Source organism: Urocitellus parryii, chromosome 5 (genome assembly GCF_045843805.1).
Source record: "Urocitellus parryii isolate mUroPar1 chromosome 5, mUroPar1.hap1, whole genome shotgun sequence".
Taxonomy (NCBI): Eukaryota; Metazoa; Chordata; class Mammalia; order Rodentia; family Sciuridae; genus Urocitellus; species Urocitellus parryii.
In genome coordinates this window covers 136,046,738-136,064,419 of record NC_135535.1, presented here as the reverse complement: position 1 = coordinate 136,064,419, position 17,682 = coordinate 136,046,738, and the positions used below count along the sequence as shown (strand labels likewise).

Here is a 17,682-nt window from a genome sequence, read left to right as displayed (position 1 = left end):
AATGCCTGAGACCAAATAGCTTGCGAGGTGACAGATCCAGGGCTAGAAGTCTGGATTCCAAAGAAAGCCAACCATCCTACTCTGTAGTCGCTTCTCCCATTTGCAGCTAGCCTCCCAACCAAACTCAAGAACAGTGCCTGAGTTTTATCCAGTACCAGCAGCTTTAGTAAAATATTTACAAACTAATAGAATCTGTTCAGCCAACAGAAACAGTTTTTGATATCAGATCAGAGTGGCTTTTATTAAATTTTTTGCTCCCAGATGTGAATTTAACTTTAAACTTCTACTTCTTTCTAGGCAAGCAACCCAAGATAAATAACTTTTCTTCTCTGTGTCTTTCTTATGGAAAAAAATCCGAGTACTTTTAATACACGGGTTTGTAACAGATAAATAAGATTACATGTATTGAGTGCTTAGCACAATGCCAGGACCATGTTTTTTTTTTTTTCTTTTTCTTTAAAAAAAACCACACGAATGAAGTGATAATAACAATATAATAATATCCAGGCGCTAGGATAATACGAAGTTCAGGAAGGTGGGTAGGAGAGATAACGTCTTTCTTGGTGAGCATGTCCAGTTATGGATAAATGTCAAAATGGAATTCCTGTATATGTGTGAGTGGGGTTTTTACCAAAACCCTATCCGTTGCCAGTTTCACTGTCAAATCCAGCGGCATTACAGCTTGTGTGCTCTGCGGTCACCATTCTGGTCCATCAGGGTGAAAGTGATGGTGGAATAAAAGGGGAGTCCAGATGGTCGCGGGCTGGGCAAGAGGCGTGGTTTTCAGATGGGTAAGTAGCACCCAACCGTTTCACGCTCCTTCTAGGCCGTCCGCAGGGCCCTGCTGCCACCTGCGAGGTTTTTCTGCAGAATGCGGGAGGCTATGGCCGCGGAGGAGGGGGCGGAGGCAGAGGCGGAGGCGGCACCCAGGGGCTGGGGCAGGGGAAGCCAGGACCATCGCAGTGACAATTTCTTTTCCTGCGGCGGCGGCAGCAGGGAGAGCTGCTGCAGGTTGCGAATCAGCGGGCCTGCGCGCGGGTTTGCAAGGACGCTGTTCCACCCCGGCGCTGGGCAGGCGGGCTACGATCGGGAGGAAGAATAGGAGAAAGGGGAGCAACCTACGACCCCGAACGAGTGGAACTAGCAAAGCTCTTCGGCTGGCAGGGAGAAGAGGGAGAAAGCACGCCGCGGAAAGCGGGTGGGCGCCTCCTAGCTGGGTGCCATTATCAGTCCGCTGCAGTACCTTCCAGCAAAAGCCACCGAGTCCGGGGCTGTAGCGGCCAGACGGATGCCAAAGGCACACGGCACACGAGCGGGCAGCTGTCTCGGTCGCCGTCCCACGCGGGCCCCGGACATCAAGGGCTGCTGGTGAGTAGACGCGCGCGCGCGCGTGCGGTAGAGTGTGAGCGCGCTCCGGCACAAGCGAGTGTGCACGCCAGGAGCGTGTTTGGTGGCTCGGCGCGCGCCGGCCCCTCTTCCGCTGACGGCGTCGGGGCGCCGGCTGGCTCCTTGGGGAAGATGCGCTCTGCTGTCTGCTTGCTTCCTTCCAGCCAGCGCTGTGGTCCGGCCGGCTCCCGTGCGCTCCTCCGCCAGTCGCTAGGGGTTAGTTTCACCTTGATGGGGAAGGCAGAGGCAGGAAGCTATGGTTCCTGGTAGGGGGCGGGACTCTGGCTCAAACTTGTACCTAGGTGCGCGTGCTTTTCTTGTTCAGACTTGGAATGCAACCGTGAAAATAATGTCTACATAAAGATCACCGCTCTGTGACCGTGCGTGTGTGCAGAAGCAGGGGGGCAAGGGTTGGAAAGACTGACATTTACTCCTGCAAGGCGTGTGGGACGCCTTTCTAGATTTTTTTTTTTTTTTTTGCCTTTTCAGAGCGATCCTTTAAAGACATTTCTGCCTTCCGAATAACTTTAGCCTTCACTGAAAACCCCCAGTAAAATGCACTAAGAAGTGGAATGTCAACAAAACACAATTCTCCAGAACTCTAAAACAACCAAGCCTAACGTGCTTTAGTACCCGAAGTTTAATAAAAGAAAATTGCATAAAAGAAAATTGCTGAAGGAATAAATAATTCAGGAAACTGAAGCTGGTCTAGAGGATTGGAAAAAATCTCTAGTATTGGGAGGAGGGAGGAGGGGCGGCTTGCTTTCCGGAAATCAGTGTTTGGTAGCAAGTGAAACAGACATCATTCAAAGTAAGTGACCATACTGCTTTTTAAATATCCTGTTAATCGCTGAAAATAAAATTAAGTCTTGGAGTTTAAGACATTTTCAGGAATATAGAGAATATTTTTCAGGAATATAGAGAATATTTCTAGGATGCTGATTTATGGTTCATGATTCAAGATCCTGTCAAAATCGGTAAGGAAGATTTGTTCCAGCAGATAAATTACACCTGAATGTTTGATTTCCTGTTTCAATTTTGGGGGAGGAGTTTTTTGTTGTTGTTGTTTGCTTTTCTTTTTGCAGTCCTGGGGATGAAAGGCAGACCCAGTGGCAAGAGCTCTACCTCTGAGCTACATCCCCAGCCCATAGGCATTAGTTTTCTATGGTTGTTTTACAGAGATTTAACCACTATGTTTTATGGTTTTCCCAGACCTTGTTTCAGTTGGCAATTTTATGTTTTTAGGATGGATGGTAAATTTAAGTTCAAAATGTACTCCATGACTGAATTATATCTGACATATTTGTAGCTACACTATACATGTTTTGTGTTAATTTTAAACTGGAGTCAATGTCTTTGAGCCCTAGGCTCTTCTTCTTACCTTTTGCTCCATTAGTGCTTCTTCTGTTAAAAGGCATGAAATGTTACTGGAATCTACATGGAAAATAATGACTGCATGCTTTCTGTTAAAGTTTACATACAGCAAATGTTTGCCACATGGAAATACATTTTTGAATATACTTTGGTTGTAATTTATGCATCATGTGTTTCTTGGGAATTTTTTTCTTTTTTTTTTTTGGTACAAGGGATTGAACACAGGGGCACATAAAACACTGAGCCACATCCTCAGTCTTTTTAATTTTGATACAGGGCCTAAGTTGTTGAGGCTGGCTTTGAACTTTCAATCCTCCTGTCTCAGACTCCCAAGCCACTGGGATTATAGATGTGTGCAACTAGGCCTGTCTTTGTTTCTTGGGAATTTTGAGAAGAAACTTGTTTTATACTTTTTTTTTGTAGAGTAAACACCATTTGGACTATGAAGCAGATGCTAAGTCTTTTACCTGTATCTCAGTCTTCAAGTCCAGTTTCTTGCCTGCTGTTGCCCTATTTCATAGTACTTTTAGTGCCTGGGTGGGGTTTGGAGAGGGCATTGAGAGGACTTTCATGTGTCCTCAGCAGACAGATTTGCTCCTGGAAAGAGGGTGTTTATGGGGTTGATTCCTGAAAAGGGTGCATAAAAATACCTAAAGAGTTGTTGTTAAAAGTTTTCCTCTTCTTACTTTTAGGATATAGGACTTAGTTTGGTCACATCCCTCCTTTTTAAGGACTCTTTCCAGGCCTATTTACAGCTACAATATAAAGAGTGAGATTGCAGTTTACAGAAAAGAGAAGCCTGATAATTCTTGCTCAAAAATATGACAGGGAATCATGTAGATGCTTTCTGGGAAGTGCCAGGTGCCTTCCTAGTGGATACATCTGCCAATTAAAGACATTTTAATTAAGCTATTGGATTTGTGATTCTAATAATGGAATTTTTCTTGGCTTTGTAAAAAAAAAAAGTGACTTCAGTTAAAACTATGTGAAATGACTCATGGTTTTCCCTGAAAATATTAGTTTGTTTTTCCATCCCTGAGGGCTAATGGGTTGCAGCTGTTCAATAAATATATTTGTTAAATGAATAACAAATCCTAGAATGTCTTTATCTTCCCAACCTAATTACTCTGACCTTTCTGGTATTGATTTTATTCTAGTCATAACTTTAAAAGAATCACCAAACCTTTCACCAAATTGCAGCCCCATTGATACAACCAACTAAGAAGACCATCTTCCTCAAGTGAAGGAACAATAACAATCCCTCTAAAACTATTATATTGGTACCTGTTGACTTGCTTATTCTAGCTGTCTGGATATGTGAACTATCCAACTGGCTGTGTGAGCGTACGTTCAGAAATCCTGAGTTGACATCAGAATGTTCAACTCAGGAATAATCTGGATGTGGCTTTTGTCAGAAATTATTTGCATTTCTAAGCAAATCACATGAACTTCTAGTACAATCCTGCATCTCCTCATGCCAAGCGGAGGGGCCAGTTGAACATTTGGCAATTGACTAAGTCTTTAAAATCCATACTACTTGATGATTTTTCTAAATTTTAAATTAAATCCATGTTATTTTTGTCTACTGGTGCAGTTGGTTTAGAGACATTAATCCAGGCTGGTGGGTTACTTAGTAACTTGTGTTTATTAAAAGCAATTCCTTAATATAAATTCCAGTAATTCCTATGTTGTGATTGGCTGTTAACCTTTCAAGGAACTTTAGAAATGGTGCATTGTTCAGTTTGGAATACAAGAAGTCATGCCTTCCTTTTGTTTTAGTTCTGGCTTCTCTAATCACTAGAGGTTTTCTATGAGATTCAGAATCTAACTTCAAGATGAAAGATTAGAAAGCTATACAAAGTGTACCTAAATATTAACATTGCATTGTTTAATAATAATGCAAAATTTCATCAATATTCTTCCCTTTATATGCTTCTCTGATCAAGTTTGTTTCATTCTAAATAAAATCAAGTGATATTTTCAAATTTTTTATTGAGCTATGTCCAAAAATAAATACATAACATAAAGAAAATGCTTATCGACTTTCTGAAGTAACACAAATACTGCTATTCTCTGCATAATCAAACATGGCCATTCATATCAAGTCTTTATCTGATAAGTAGGTACTTGGGCCCTTGAATGAGAGTTAAAGACATGTTCCCTCCATGACTTATTAAGGTCCTTGAAAGCCAGGAAGAAGAATTTTTATTGTTAGTTGGTTGTAGGTTCCTTGACAGAGAGTAAGGGATGAAGCATCTTTTTGTGAGAACACTTTGGCAATTGAGTTGGAGTGGAATAATAGAAGAAAGGGGGATGTGATTATCTGACGTCAGGTGATGACAGTATGATATAAGAGCCCTGGTCATTGAGATGAAGAAGGGAAAACTTCAGGAAGTCAGACATCAGAGTTCTTTGTTGCATGTGGAAAGGACACAAGTATGATCACTAACATATTCTACCCCCACTCAGGCCAGCTGATCGCTGCATTTCTTCTTGCTGGGCTCTGGGTATCCTGCGAATTATGCAAATGTTTGACAAGTATTTCCTAATCAATGTTAAGGATTGGCCTTGTGCTGTATGCCAGAGATAGTATTAAGCAGTACTTGGAATAACATATGAAATTTCAAGGATGATTAGTGTTAGGAAATGAAATCCTTTTGCCACTGACCAGTTGTATATCTCTGTGCAAGTTACTAACTTCTTGGAGTCCCCGTTTCTTCATGTTTCAATTGGGATGTTAGTTTCTATTTCATAAGGCCCAGGAAGGAATGCATACCTAAATAAGTATAAATGAAAAGTGCTTAGAACAGTGTCTGGCAAAAAGTTAATGTTTTATGTGTTTGTTATTCTTGTTTTTATTAACACATAAAACAACCTTATGCAATAGGTACCACTTTACAAATTTAAAAAGTAAGACTCGAAGAGGCTAGGTAAATTGCTCAGGGTCATAGGCTGGTAGATAGATGATAGACAGTTTGACTCCAACACCTGCTTTCCTATCTTGAATAGATTCCTGTTTCTTATCCCACATGGTAGGTGCTAGGGATGCTGATTCGAGTAAAAACAGTGTGGGATTGTTCTCATGGAGTTTTCGAGATGCAGTCATCCCTAATGTAGATTTGCTATCTTTAAAATAAAATTAGCACACAGGTTATTGGCTACAGTTTTTTTTTCCTCAATGTTTTCATATTTTATAATTTTTTTGAAGTTCTTTGTCAAAAAGTATTATAGTTTGTGTTTTTACATAGGCTTTAAAAATTTGTTATTTTTGCCTAATACCATTGAAATGTACAGCACATACAACTGTCATGTATTCAGTATTCAGTGGTTATTTTCTGGAGGCAGGGAGGAGATGACTCTTGAATATAGCATATCAGGTTCTGGAGTAAGTATCAATATTCTGAGACACTTTGGTGCCATTCATCTCTCTCCTTGGCCCTAGAGTCTTGTATCTCTCCCATTTGTGAGCCTGGTGAAGTGATGATGGCATTTCTAATCATTTTTTTTTACAGTTAATTCAGAAAATTCTACAGAGTAGTGGCAAAGTAAATTTTAACTGTTCTTTAACTTGATGAAATTATTGTGTATAACTATAGGAGGTCAGATTTTAATTATAGGTGGGAAGATTGCTGTGGCAGTAAAGAACGAAAATTGTCAATTTCTCCAGAGGTTCTCTAGAATGGAATCTGCCATCACTGATTTCCATATTTTGACATTGTTACACTAATGCTTATCATCTTTGTTCTCATAAATAACTCACAAATCTATACCTATTATTGTGGGTTTCCCCTTCCCACACCCTTCTCTCTCTTTTCTTTCTTGGTCTGAGAATTGAACCCAGGGCCTCATGCATGCTAAGAACAGGCTCTACCATTGAGCTATACCACCAGCCCCAGTATTGTGTTTTTCTAAGTAAATGCCAGTTTTTTCTGGTTTTGCATGACACTCATGGATAGAATGAATTCTTTAGTGGAGGAAAAATAAAATAAAATCTCATCTTTTAAAATATACTCTGTATTCTTTGATTTACCCTTTTGTGTAAATTATGTATCTTATGATTTAGTTAAAGTTCCATTCATTCTAGAAAAAACTTTTCAAAAATTTCATGAGTACAGACTTGATTAAGGATGACCGAACTGGAGGTTTTGCCATCCTTAATGTTTTAGTGTCATTCTAGTACTGGAACCAGAAATTCAGCAAATGCCCAGATAAGAGATAAGTGCTAAGGGACCCATCACAGAATAGTCATTTTGTTGGTTTGACTTGATTCACTGGCTTATTTTGGAAACATGAGGCCAGCATGACTCATTTTTAACCCTTCTGGTTCCGTGTGAATACTGCCTGTTTTGCATTTCCCCATGTTCAGGGAGAAGTCCCAGTGTGGACTCCTTTTGTGAGCTCTGTGCTTCTAATGCCAGTGTCTGGAGCAATAATTTCTGTACCTTTAATTAAAAGCAGAAGGAAAACTACAATCAGTAACGGAATTATGGTTAAATTCACCTCATTTAAGGATACTGCCTTTTCATTTTTCCTGTTTTAGACAGGATAATACTCTATCACTAGAGCCATATGTTTTTAACACTAGAAATGCACATTTCAACAACTGAGAAAAAAGGAAGAGAGCTCATTCTTGCCTGGGGGTCTGTGCTTCTATCTTCTGGTGGGTTGACTCTGTCCTTTTTTCTGACCTCTTTTTCTCTGAAAGGCTGGTTGATAAATTGTCCTACAAGGTAAGTTCTCTTTAATTATAGGCACATTATGGACATGATGGTTGGAATGAGATTAGAAAAGAAAAGCTTGGAAAATCTTTCATGTGTTAGTTTGTGTTTAACAGCACAGGAAAACTCCTTTCTGAAACTATGGTACTTTATATATAAGTAAAACTAAAACTACTTGAAATCACTGGTGGGGATGGAATTTTGCTTTTCCAATTCATGAAAAATGCAAGAAATCAAAAAGTGGATCTTGAAAGAAATATGTATGGCATGTTTTATGGTATATATAATCATTTTCCTTTTGTCAAGTGTGATGTTATTGAAAGATGTAGAAAGGTAACTAGGACAATGATTCTCAAATTATCCCCCCCCCAAAAAATAAAATGTCCCCCATTCCACTCCGTAGATTGTTATTCAGAAGGTTTGGGTGGAGCTGGAACCCTTCCTTTCAATAGTCTTCTCAGAAAATCCTGACATAGGTGATCATTAACTATACTTTGAGAAAAAAACTCATTTTATACTCAATCTTTTGCCTCTCCTTTTATGTTTTCAGCATTTATTCTTACTGATTTCCACAGACATTCTCACATAATAACATATTTCAGTACAAACACCTCATTATTGTCTTGGAGTGCTTATAATGGAGTAAAACACTTTCTCTCATCTTATTAATAATTCCTATTTTTTTGATGGACAGAATCAGAAAACCACAGTTGGCAGTAATATGTTAGAGATAATATTATGTGTCCTTCTGAATGGCAGATGATTAGATAAGAGAAGTTGAGGAAGACATAGGAGGAAGTGATAAATAGTCTAATAATACAGAAGGAAGGAAAGGGAGTCTGATTACACTGAGAGCCTTCATGGGCTGTCCAGCTAAGGTGTTTAAACTCCCTCTGGTAGGTACTATGTTGATACCGAGCATTTTCGAGCAGGGGACTCACCTGATGGAAACAAATGTGCTCCTCAGCAAGGACCACACAGTATCTAGTCCAGAAACAGGATCAAGAAACAGGGAGTAAAGCAGACTGGTTTGTCACCATAAAGGCAGAAGAGAACAAGGGTGAGGATTTGGGTGCAGAATTTGGTGAGACCAACTTTGAAAGCCTTTGCAATAGGGTTCTCCAACTCTGTATTCCTGAACATAGCCGGTAAATTGATATTTCCAGCAATTGCATGCTAATGATATGTAACTTTAAGACTACTGTGTAAGTCAGGTTTTTGTGGTGATAAAAATACCTGACAAGGACAATTTAGAGGAGGAAAAGTTTATTTTGGCTCATGGTTTCAGAGATGCAGTCATTATTAGGCTGATTCCATTATTCTGGGCCCAAGATCAGGCAGAACATCATGGCAGAAGGGTGCAGTGGAGGAGCACAGCTCTGTTGATGGCATCCTAGAAATGCGTGTGTAGCGGCCACAAGGAAGATGAACCCTTTCAGTGCATGCCCCTAGTGACCTATCTCCTCCAAATAGGCCCCACCTGCCTTCAGTTATCACCCAGTTAGTCCACTCAAATTAGGATGGACTGACTAGGTTGTGCGCTTATAATCTAATCATTTCACCTCTGAATATTCCTGTATTAACACAGTAGCTTTGGGGGAACACCTCATATCCAAACCATAACAACTACCTAGGTTAGCCATCAGTTTCTCCCACACATAGAAATTGAAGAGACCAGGATTCAAATCTAGAACAATTGACTCAAAGCTTTAAGACTTAAAAAAAATTTATAATTTGTCTTTTTATAAAGTGATACAGACTGATAACAAATATACAGAAATGAATGAATTGAAAATGAAAGTCCCTCGAGGTCCCACCCTGGAGAGATCAGCTAAGAAAAGAAATCAGCACATGGTAATGATATGTAACTTGAAGACGATTGTGTACGCACAGGGGTTCCAGACTTTTTTCTTCCAAGTACCAATATAAACTAATACATATATATTCGTACTCCAAGGATGAAGTCGTGCTTTGTATGTTAATTTACAATTTGTTTTTTTCACTTAATGTTCTAACTTGAGCAAGTCTGTGGCTCAGTGCACAAACATGTGGGTCTCTTCTAAAGGCTTGATTTGAAGCCAGATTTTTTTTTAATATGCCCTTTTATGGCTATTTATTTTATTTTATTTCAGTTTCTAATGTAAGTATATTCATACTACCTAATTAAATAAAATACATGCCACAAAAGTGGACAACCAAACAAAAGCCAATGAAGAAAATATACATCAAACTCTCCTCTCTCATGCTATTGGATTCAAACATGGACATCCAATTCTACTTAAAAATAAAATAATAATAGTAACTAGCTTTTATTAGTTTTTTTTACTGTGTACTAGGTACAGTTGAAAGAATATTACATGCTGATATTAAATTTTATTCTTCACAAACTGTTATGAGGAAACGACTCTTACAGTGGTCACTTTGAAAATACAAAAAACTGGTAAAGAATCCAAAAATCTTTTCCAGGATCATAGATTTATTACTTGATACCAGGATTTGAGTTTTGTCTTATAAAAAGCATTATAATAAATTTATGTATACACACATTGAGCATTTGTCACTCATTCTGTGCCTGGTCAGATGATTTTTTCTAGGACCTCAGATCTAGCACAATATACGGACTATATCAGACACTCTGTAACTGTTTCTTCAATATTATTAATTCCATTAATATTCCATGATTTTAAATTTTTTCAGATTTTGCAGCCCAGATAAAATACCCAGACCAGAGCATTCTCTTTGGCTGTGATATTAGTATAGGCTACTAGATAAAAGATTTAAGTCTAGAGTCAACAAGATTTGATTACTTAACAACTGTGTGGCCCTATGCAGCTATTTATTTTTGTTTCCAAAATTTTAATATTTTTAAACCATTTCTGCTGTGTGTGTGTGTGTGTGTGTGTGTGTGTGTAGCATTTGGGCAGAACAATCTATGGGGAAATCTTAGAATTGGAATTTCTTGGTCAATAGGAGTGTATATTGTAAAAAAAAAAATGCCAATTTTTCTTGTAGTTTGCCTTCTAGTTCATCTATTGCATTTAGTTGTCATGTCTCCTTAGTCTTTTTAAATCTGGAGTTGTTGCTCAATCTTTCTATTTCGACACTTTTTAAAAAGAATACTGGCTGGTGGTTTTATAGAAAATCCCTTGATTTGGATTTATCCGATGTTTCTTCAGGTGTATTGTAATCAAGAGTGCGTCCTAATCTGGTGGTGGTCAAGGTGTCTTTCCTGAGGAATCTGGTTAAACTAACACTGGGAAGATGAATCAGAAGTAGAAGTGTGAACCAAGGAGGGGGGTATTTTCATTGATTTTGCACAGTGCATTTTAGCAACCCAAAGGTGCCAGTGTGTAGAGAAGGGCAAGTGAAAGAAGATTGGCCAGGAATGAGCTGGGTCAGACTCAGATTTGCAGGACCTCAACACCTGTGGTGTTGAGTTCTGCAGTTTCAGTGACCTGCAGTCAACAAAGAAGGATGAGTACAATGCAAGATATTTCGAGATAAAAAGGGACCACATTTGCATAAATTTTATTGCATTATGTTACATTTGTTCTACTTTATTACTAGTTATTTTTGTTAATCTCTTACTGTGCTTAACTTACAAAATAAACTTTGTCATAGGTAGGAATACTAAGAGGGAAATCATGTGTAAAGTTTTGTGCTATTCATTGTTTTAGTCATCCACTGGGGATCTTGGAACATATTCTCTATGGATGAGGTGGGGGGAACTACAATAGGATATTAATAGTGATGGCAAGCCACTAAGGAGCTTTAAGCAAAGAAATGACAGTATTCCAGTCAAGTTTTTAAAAGATCACAATGCAGGTCGTATATCGAATTAATCAAAGAGGAGCCAGCTAGAAAGAAACACACCAGTTAGAAGGCTGTTCTAGCAATGTAGACAGAAAAGGGCAGAAGTGGTTAGGGTAAGAAGATCTTGAAAAGATGGTGAGAAGATGCAGACTGGAGAGACAGTTTAGAGATTGCATTGAAATCCTTAGATATAGGTGGCAGGTAGGACTTGAGGTTGAAGGACAGGCAGGGAGGGGTAGGGAGGTGTTTCCAGGGTTTGCCATTTTGTGTAATCCACTGGGTGTTGGTTTCATTTGTGGAGATGAAAGATGCATTTCTTCACCTTTTGACAGTGAAATTAGAAGCATCACCATCTCCAGCTTCCTTAGATGCTGATGTTTACAATATTTTCCCTTAGTTTTGCTCCTATATTGTGTTATGTTCATTTAATTTCCAAGTTCTATGATTTTTCTTCAGTGTCCTCTGTAGCTATTATCCATCTCCATTCCTTTCAGACTCGACCAACCTCATTCCACAGTTGCACTTTTCTCCCCTTTGGGTGGCTACTTGCTGCCCTCTCTCCAACTTTATCCATCACTGTCAGATGATTTAAATCTATAAATGTGTACTGAGTGCCTAGTTTGGGCAGATCACCTTATGGGTGAGAGTTGAGAATTAAACAAGAAGGTAAAAATATATGAGGATCAATTCCTGATTGTAATTTGAAGAGAAAGAAAAGGACATTTTACCTGGCGATGAGGAGACAATCTTGACACACTCCTTATGTAAAAATAAATTATATAAGGATCAAAGCTGTTTATACAAAAATGCCTAACCATCAAATTATTGGCAGAAAATAAAGGTAGATGAATGGTAAAATTTTTATGATCAGTGAGTTTGAAGACCTTGTAATGAATGTTCAGGGACTGAGATGTAGATATCATAAAAAAGATTGATTTGGATGAGAGTATAACTTAGTCATTGAGCACTGGTCTGGCATGCACAAGGCCCTAGGTTTGATCCCCAGCCCCACAAAAACAAACAAACAAACAACCCCCCACACACCAACTTAAATTTTTACATTTTATATAAAAACAAAACAACTTCTGTCAACCAAGAATTTTTACTTATTTAATAAATGTAAAGAATGATGGAAATAGAAAAATCTCCATTTTCAAATATCACAGTAATAATTGTTTTGGGCAAAAATCATCTTTATTTGCTAAAATTAATGGGTAACAGAATATTTTCAAAGCAGTATGGAGATTTCTTGGAAGACTGGGAATGGAACCACCATTTGACCCAGCTATCCCTCTCCTTGGTCTATATACCCAAAGGACTTAAAAACAACATACTACAGGGAAAAAAACAGCCACGTCAATGTTTATAGCAGCACAATTCACAGTAGCTAAACAATGGAACCAACCTAGATGCCCTTCAATAAATGAATGGATAAAAACATGTGGCATTTATACACAATGGAATTTTACTCAGCAATAAAAGAGAATAAAATCATGGTATTTGAAGGTAAATGGATTGAGTTGGAGAAGATAATGCTAAGTGAAGTTAGCCAATTCCAAAAAAACAAATGCCAAATGTTTTCTCTTATATAAGGAGGCTGATTCATAGTGGGATAGGGAGAGGGAACATGGGAGGAGTAGACGAACTCTAGATAATCAGGCAGAGGGGTTCGAGGGGGGAGAGGAGGCATGGGGTTATAAATGATGGTGGAATGTGATGATCTTATTATCCAAAGTATCTGTATGAAGATACGAATTGGTGTGAATATACTTTGTATACAACCAGAGATATGAGAAATTGTGCCTTATATATGAAATAAGAATTGTAATGCATTCTGCTGTCATAAAAAATAAAAATGAAGAAAAATATTTTCAGAATCTAAAAATAACTACCTACAACATACTACAACATACTTTTTTTTTTTTTTAATGGGGCTGAGAATTGAACCCAGGGCCTCATGCATGAGATATCACTGAGATATCCCCCTGACTCCAAATACTTTATAGTTACAATTGAAAATATAGTATCTTCATAGGGGAGAAAACCACAGAGGTATTAATGGTCAAAGTTAACATTACCAATAATCAGATAAATCTATGATCTATGTATCCTGATGCACTAAGAAAATATATCCTTGCCCTAGAAGCATTTTTGCTAGCAATTACATAAATCTCATCATTTCCTCTAATTTTTCTCTGTAGCAGTTGCCATCATTTTTATTACACAATTGTGTAAATAATTGTTTAATAGTTTTACCTCTCCGTCCCAGCATTTGCTCCTAGCAAATATGTCTCTTTGCTTACCATTTTTTTTTTCTTTTGTACTGGGGATTGAACTCAGGGGCACTGACCACTGAGAAACCTCCCTAGGAATACAAAATCAAAATATTTTGTATTTTATTTAGAGAACAGGGTCTCACTGAGTTGCTTAGCACGTCACTTTTGCTGAGGTTGGCTTTGAACTCATGATTCTCCATCCCACAGCCTCTCAAGCTGCTGGGATTACAGGCATGCACCACACTCCCAGCTCTTTGCTTACCAGTTTCTAACACAACACAGGGTTCATAAACAATGTTGAATAAGTGAATGAATAAATAAATTTTTTTGGAGCTAGCAGTATTTGTGGGAGAGATGTATTTATCCTTGGAACATAGTGAGAAACAACAATTGGATATCCTGGTGGAAATGAAGGGAGCACCTTTGGAAGGTATGCTGCTAACATTCAAATTAAGTTGAAGCCATGAAAAAAAAAATGTGTCCTATAGGAGGTGTGTCAGGAATAAAGATGGAAAATTGGTATTTGCAATGTGGATTGAGGGGTGAGGGAGGAAAAAAGAGAATAACCTCTACTTTGCAGAAGCCAAGTCATAAAAGTTTGTTCTAAAGTAGAAAATATTCCACTGATGAAGGCAAGGCATTTAGAAGGTTATTTATAACAATCTTAGAGGACTTTTATTTGAGGCAATATTTAAAGTTTTAATGTGCATAAAAATATCCTAGGCTGTTTGGTAAAAAATGGAGATCCCTGGGGCATCCTTTCCAGAAATTCTGACTCAATGGGTTCTATAAATCTATTTATTATTGCCAGCACCCACCTCCTCCACCAAGTTTTTGTGATGCAGGTGGTCCAGGAACCACACTGTGAGGAAACCATATTAAAGTTAGGGGGATGTCACAGGGCAGGAAGGCAGGGAGGGAGCAAATGGTAAATGAATGGGCTTTGCTGGTAATAAGGGGTTCTTCAAGGACTGAGGGTGTAGCTCAGTGGTGGAGCACTTGCCTAGCACCTACCACCACCACCACCACCACACACACACACACACACACACACACACACACACACACACACACAAAAGAAAAGGAGCTTTTCTTTTTTTCAAGAGTTGTAAAGTGAATTGCCAGAGAATATTATGAAAGGCACTGTCTTTTCCTGGGGGTTGGAAGTTTGTTCACTGCATGGAAGAAATTGTCTAATGTAAAACCAAACATGAGTGCAACTACCCACAGTGAAAATTCTTGTGGGTGGGGATTTTTGGAGAAGCAGTGGACGAATATTTCAAGATAGTTGTCTTGCTTTTGGATAGTAAGTTCATTTGTTGAAGAACTGTTCTCAGGAAATTTATGAAAAATTTAAAAAGTCTATTAGTCATGCCCAAGGACTGAACCCAACTTTGGAGTTTCAGGCAACTGGCAGGCAGAAGAATGATGTCATTTAAAAAATTTACTTGTGATTCATTTCACTTCATTGCATTAGGTATCTATTGGTGGTGGTTTCTTAAAAGCAAATTGGAATAAAAAGGAAATTATATTAAAATGTAAATTAAAGTTTGGTGTCTCGTGGGTGACTTAGGTTTGGAATACATAATCTCTAGGAAACTTTAGTATTTTAACAGCAGGCAAGTAAAATTAACATCCCCATACAATTCATGATGAAAAAAAATCTGTGTACTGGGGCTGGAGCTATGTTCAGTGCTAGAGTACTTGCCTAGCATGTGTGAGGCACTGGATTCGATTCTTAGCACCACATTAAAAAAAAAAAAGATGCGTTGACAACTGAGCAATATATTTTTAAAAATCTGTGTACAAATATAAATTTCTCCTGGACATCTCAAATTTATTTACCAAATGTTTTATAATTCATATTAATTGAATCATCACATTAAAAAATCGTCACCTCAGGCTTCTAAGTTAGAACGTTTTTAGTATATGAAATATCTTTCAAATACAACAAAATTTAGAATTTATCTTTAAAACCAATAAATCTTTTGAATTGAAATCTGTCTTGGTAGAGTTTGGATTTGTTAATAAAATGTACCAGGTGTTTAGGCCTCAGACACTGAGCATTCTTCCTAAAAGTGAAGGGAATGAGTGCTCTTTTATTTCTTTGGCAGGAAAAAGGTTATGAGTCATACATTTGTAACACTGAACTAAAATCTTCATTTTTGTAGTAAATCCTGTCATTCTTACCTAAGGCTCAAGGATTTGACCCTTCCCTGGATTTTACTGATACCTCTTAAAGTCCAATTTCTAATTTTCATGGGTGACTAAAACTGGTTCTGGGTTCCTGCGCAACTAGTTTTGGATTCCTGTTTCAAGAGTTGCTCAAGTTTCCTATTTCTAGGCTCTCGTTTTCTTATCTATAAAATGGGGAGTGCTTACTGACATCAAGAATTGTGCTGCTTTACAAGCATTATCTCATTTTTCCTTTTTAGCACCTGTAATTTGACAGTGTCTACTGTTAACTCTTTGTATTTGGGGAGCCTGTGATTCTGCAGTCAGTGGTGGGTGAAGTCAGAATTTGAAACCAGATAGTCTCACCCTGGGTTGCACCTCTAATCAATAAGCTCAACTGTGTCCTGTTTGAACAGGCTGTTGTCAGGGTATCTGAGATCATGTGTATTAATGTCTGATTTCAGTTAACCAGGGAAGGAAAGCTGTCTATTAATGGTACCTATTATTATTACGACAGCTGTTTTGCTATGGTGGTTTGCATTGAAGGTGACATGTAACCTGACAGTAGTACCTCTCCTGACTAGAATTACTAGGACAACTGTTAGATAACTGAATGTCTGTCAAAAATGAATTGCCAAAAAGCAAGTAATTGCACATCAACCATCTGTGATATCTATAATAACTTTCAGAAGTCATTAACCTCATTTCTTTAACCATTTGCTGTGAGAAAGGACGAATTTTCTTTGTTTCCTACCTGTAACCTGGGGACTATAACGGAATTTTTTATACACTTGACTTGCACTTCACTTGAGTTCTTCTGGCTAAGTATTATTGTCTTCCTTTAAAGGATGAAAATAAGTTGAACAAAAGGGATAAATAGGATGTAGTAGGTAGGCTTCCCTAGTGGGAAAACCTGGATTCTCCCAGAGATGTTTGTAGACCTAAAACTTGAGTTCTTGGTGCTTAGGGAACCCAATCACTTCATTCTGGTATCAGAATAAAAATTTTGTATTGCACTATGCAAAACAGTATTTTTATGGCCAAACGTATGACTCCATTGCCCTTAGGGTAGCCTAGATTTGCTCAAAATAATTTAAAACAAATATCAGGAGTGGTTTACTTAATACTCTTTTCTATAGCCACTGCATTCTTGCTGATCAGATCAAATCTAAACTAGTCTGTTGCTGAATGTGTATCCTGAATATTCCTCTAGAGGTAAGAGATGAGAACCTGGCCCTTAATAGATACTCATTGTGTTAGTTAGCTTTGCATCCCTGTGACCAAAATACCCAATAAAAACAACTTATAGGAGGGAAAATTTATTTTGGTTCACAGGTTTAGAGGCTTAATGATGGAAGGTCAAGTCCATTTTGTGGGGGGCCCAAGGTGAGGCTGGGCATTATGGTGGAAGGGCGTGGTAGAAGGATGCATCAGAGAAAGAGGGGAAGGGGCTGCATAGAAGATGAACCCTTCCAGGGCATGTCCTCAACAACCCACCTCCTCCAACCATGCCCCACCTACCACTTAGTCCATTTAAACTAGGATGGGCATATTAGGTTACAGCTGTCATAATCTAATCATTTCGCCTCTGACTGTTCCCTCATCAAACCAGAAACTTTTATATGCAGTAAAAACTATTTCTGATATTCTGGTCAAGTTGTATATTTCCCCCATGAATTTTGATTTTGTCTTTTCATTTTCATTCAGTTCAATGTCTTTTTTATTGCACTGGAGACTTTCTTTTTTTGTTCTTTGGAAAGTATATTAAGGATATGTTACTGAATTTTCAAGTCAGACTGTTTTTTTTTTAATTTTAATTTTTAGTTATAGATTGACAAGTTATAGTTGTGCAAGTTTAATTTTTATCCTGCCAATATTTTAGTACAGATAAATTATCAATCTTGGTGACCGCACATTTCTGATTGGTAGGTAATACAGAT

General features: G+C 38.1%; 2 protein-coding genes across 2 annotated transcripts in view; one reads left to right on the top strand and one right to left on the bottom strand.

The window, feature by feature from the left end:
* Positions 1-676, bottom strand: part of Ankrd22 (ankyrin repeat domain 22) — a 55,471-nt gene extending 54,795 nt beyond the window's left edge. The window contains exon 1 of the mRNA XM_077799099.1: positions 632-676. Within this exon, the coding sequence (XP_077655225.1) occupies positions 632-676 (45 nt within the window). The remainder of the gene's footprint in view (positions 1-631) is intronic.
* Positions 677-998: 322 nt separating this feature from the next.
* Stambpl1 (STAM binding protein like 1) overlaps positions 999-17,682 on the top strand; it is a 44,429-nt gene continuing 27,745 nt past the window's right edge. The window contains exon 1 of the mRNA XM_077798940.1: positions 999-1,368. The gene's annotated coding sequence lies outside the window, so the exon portion shown is untranslated. The remainder of the gene's footprint in view (positions 1,369-17,682) is intronic.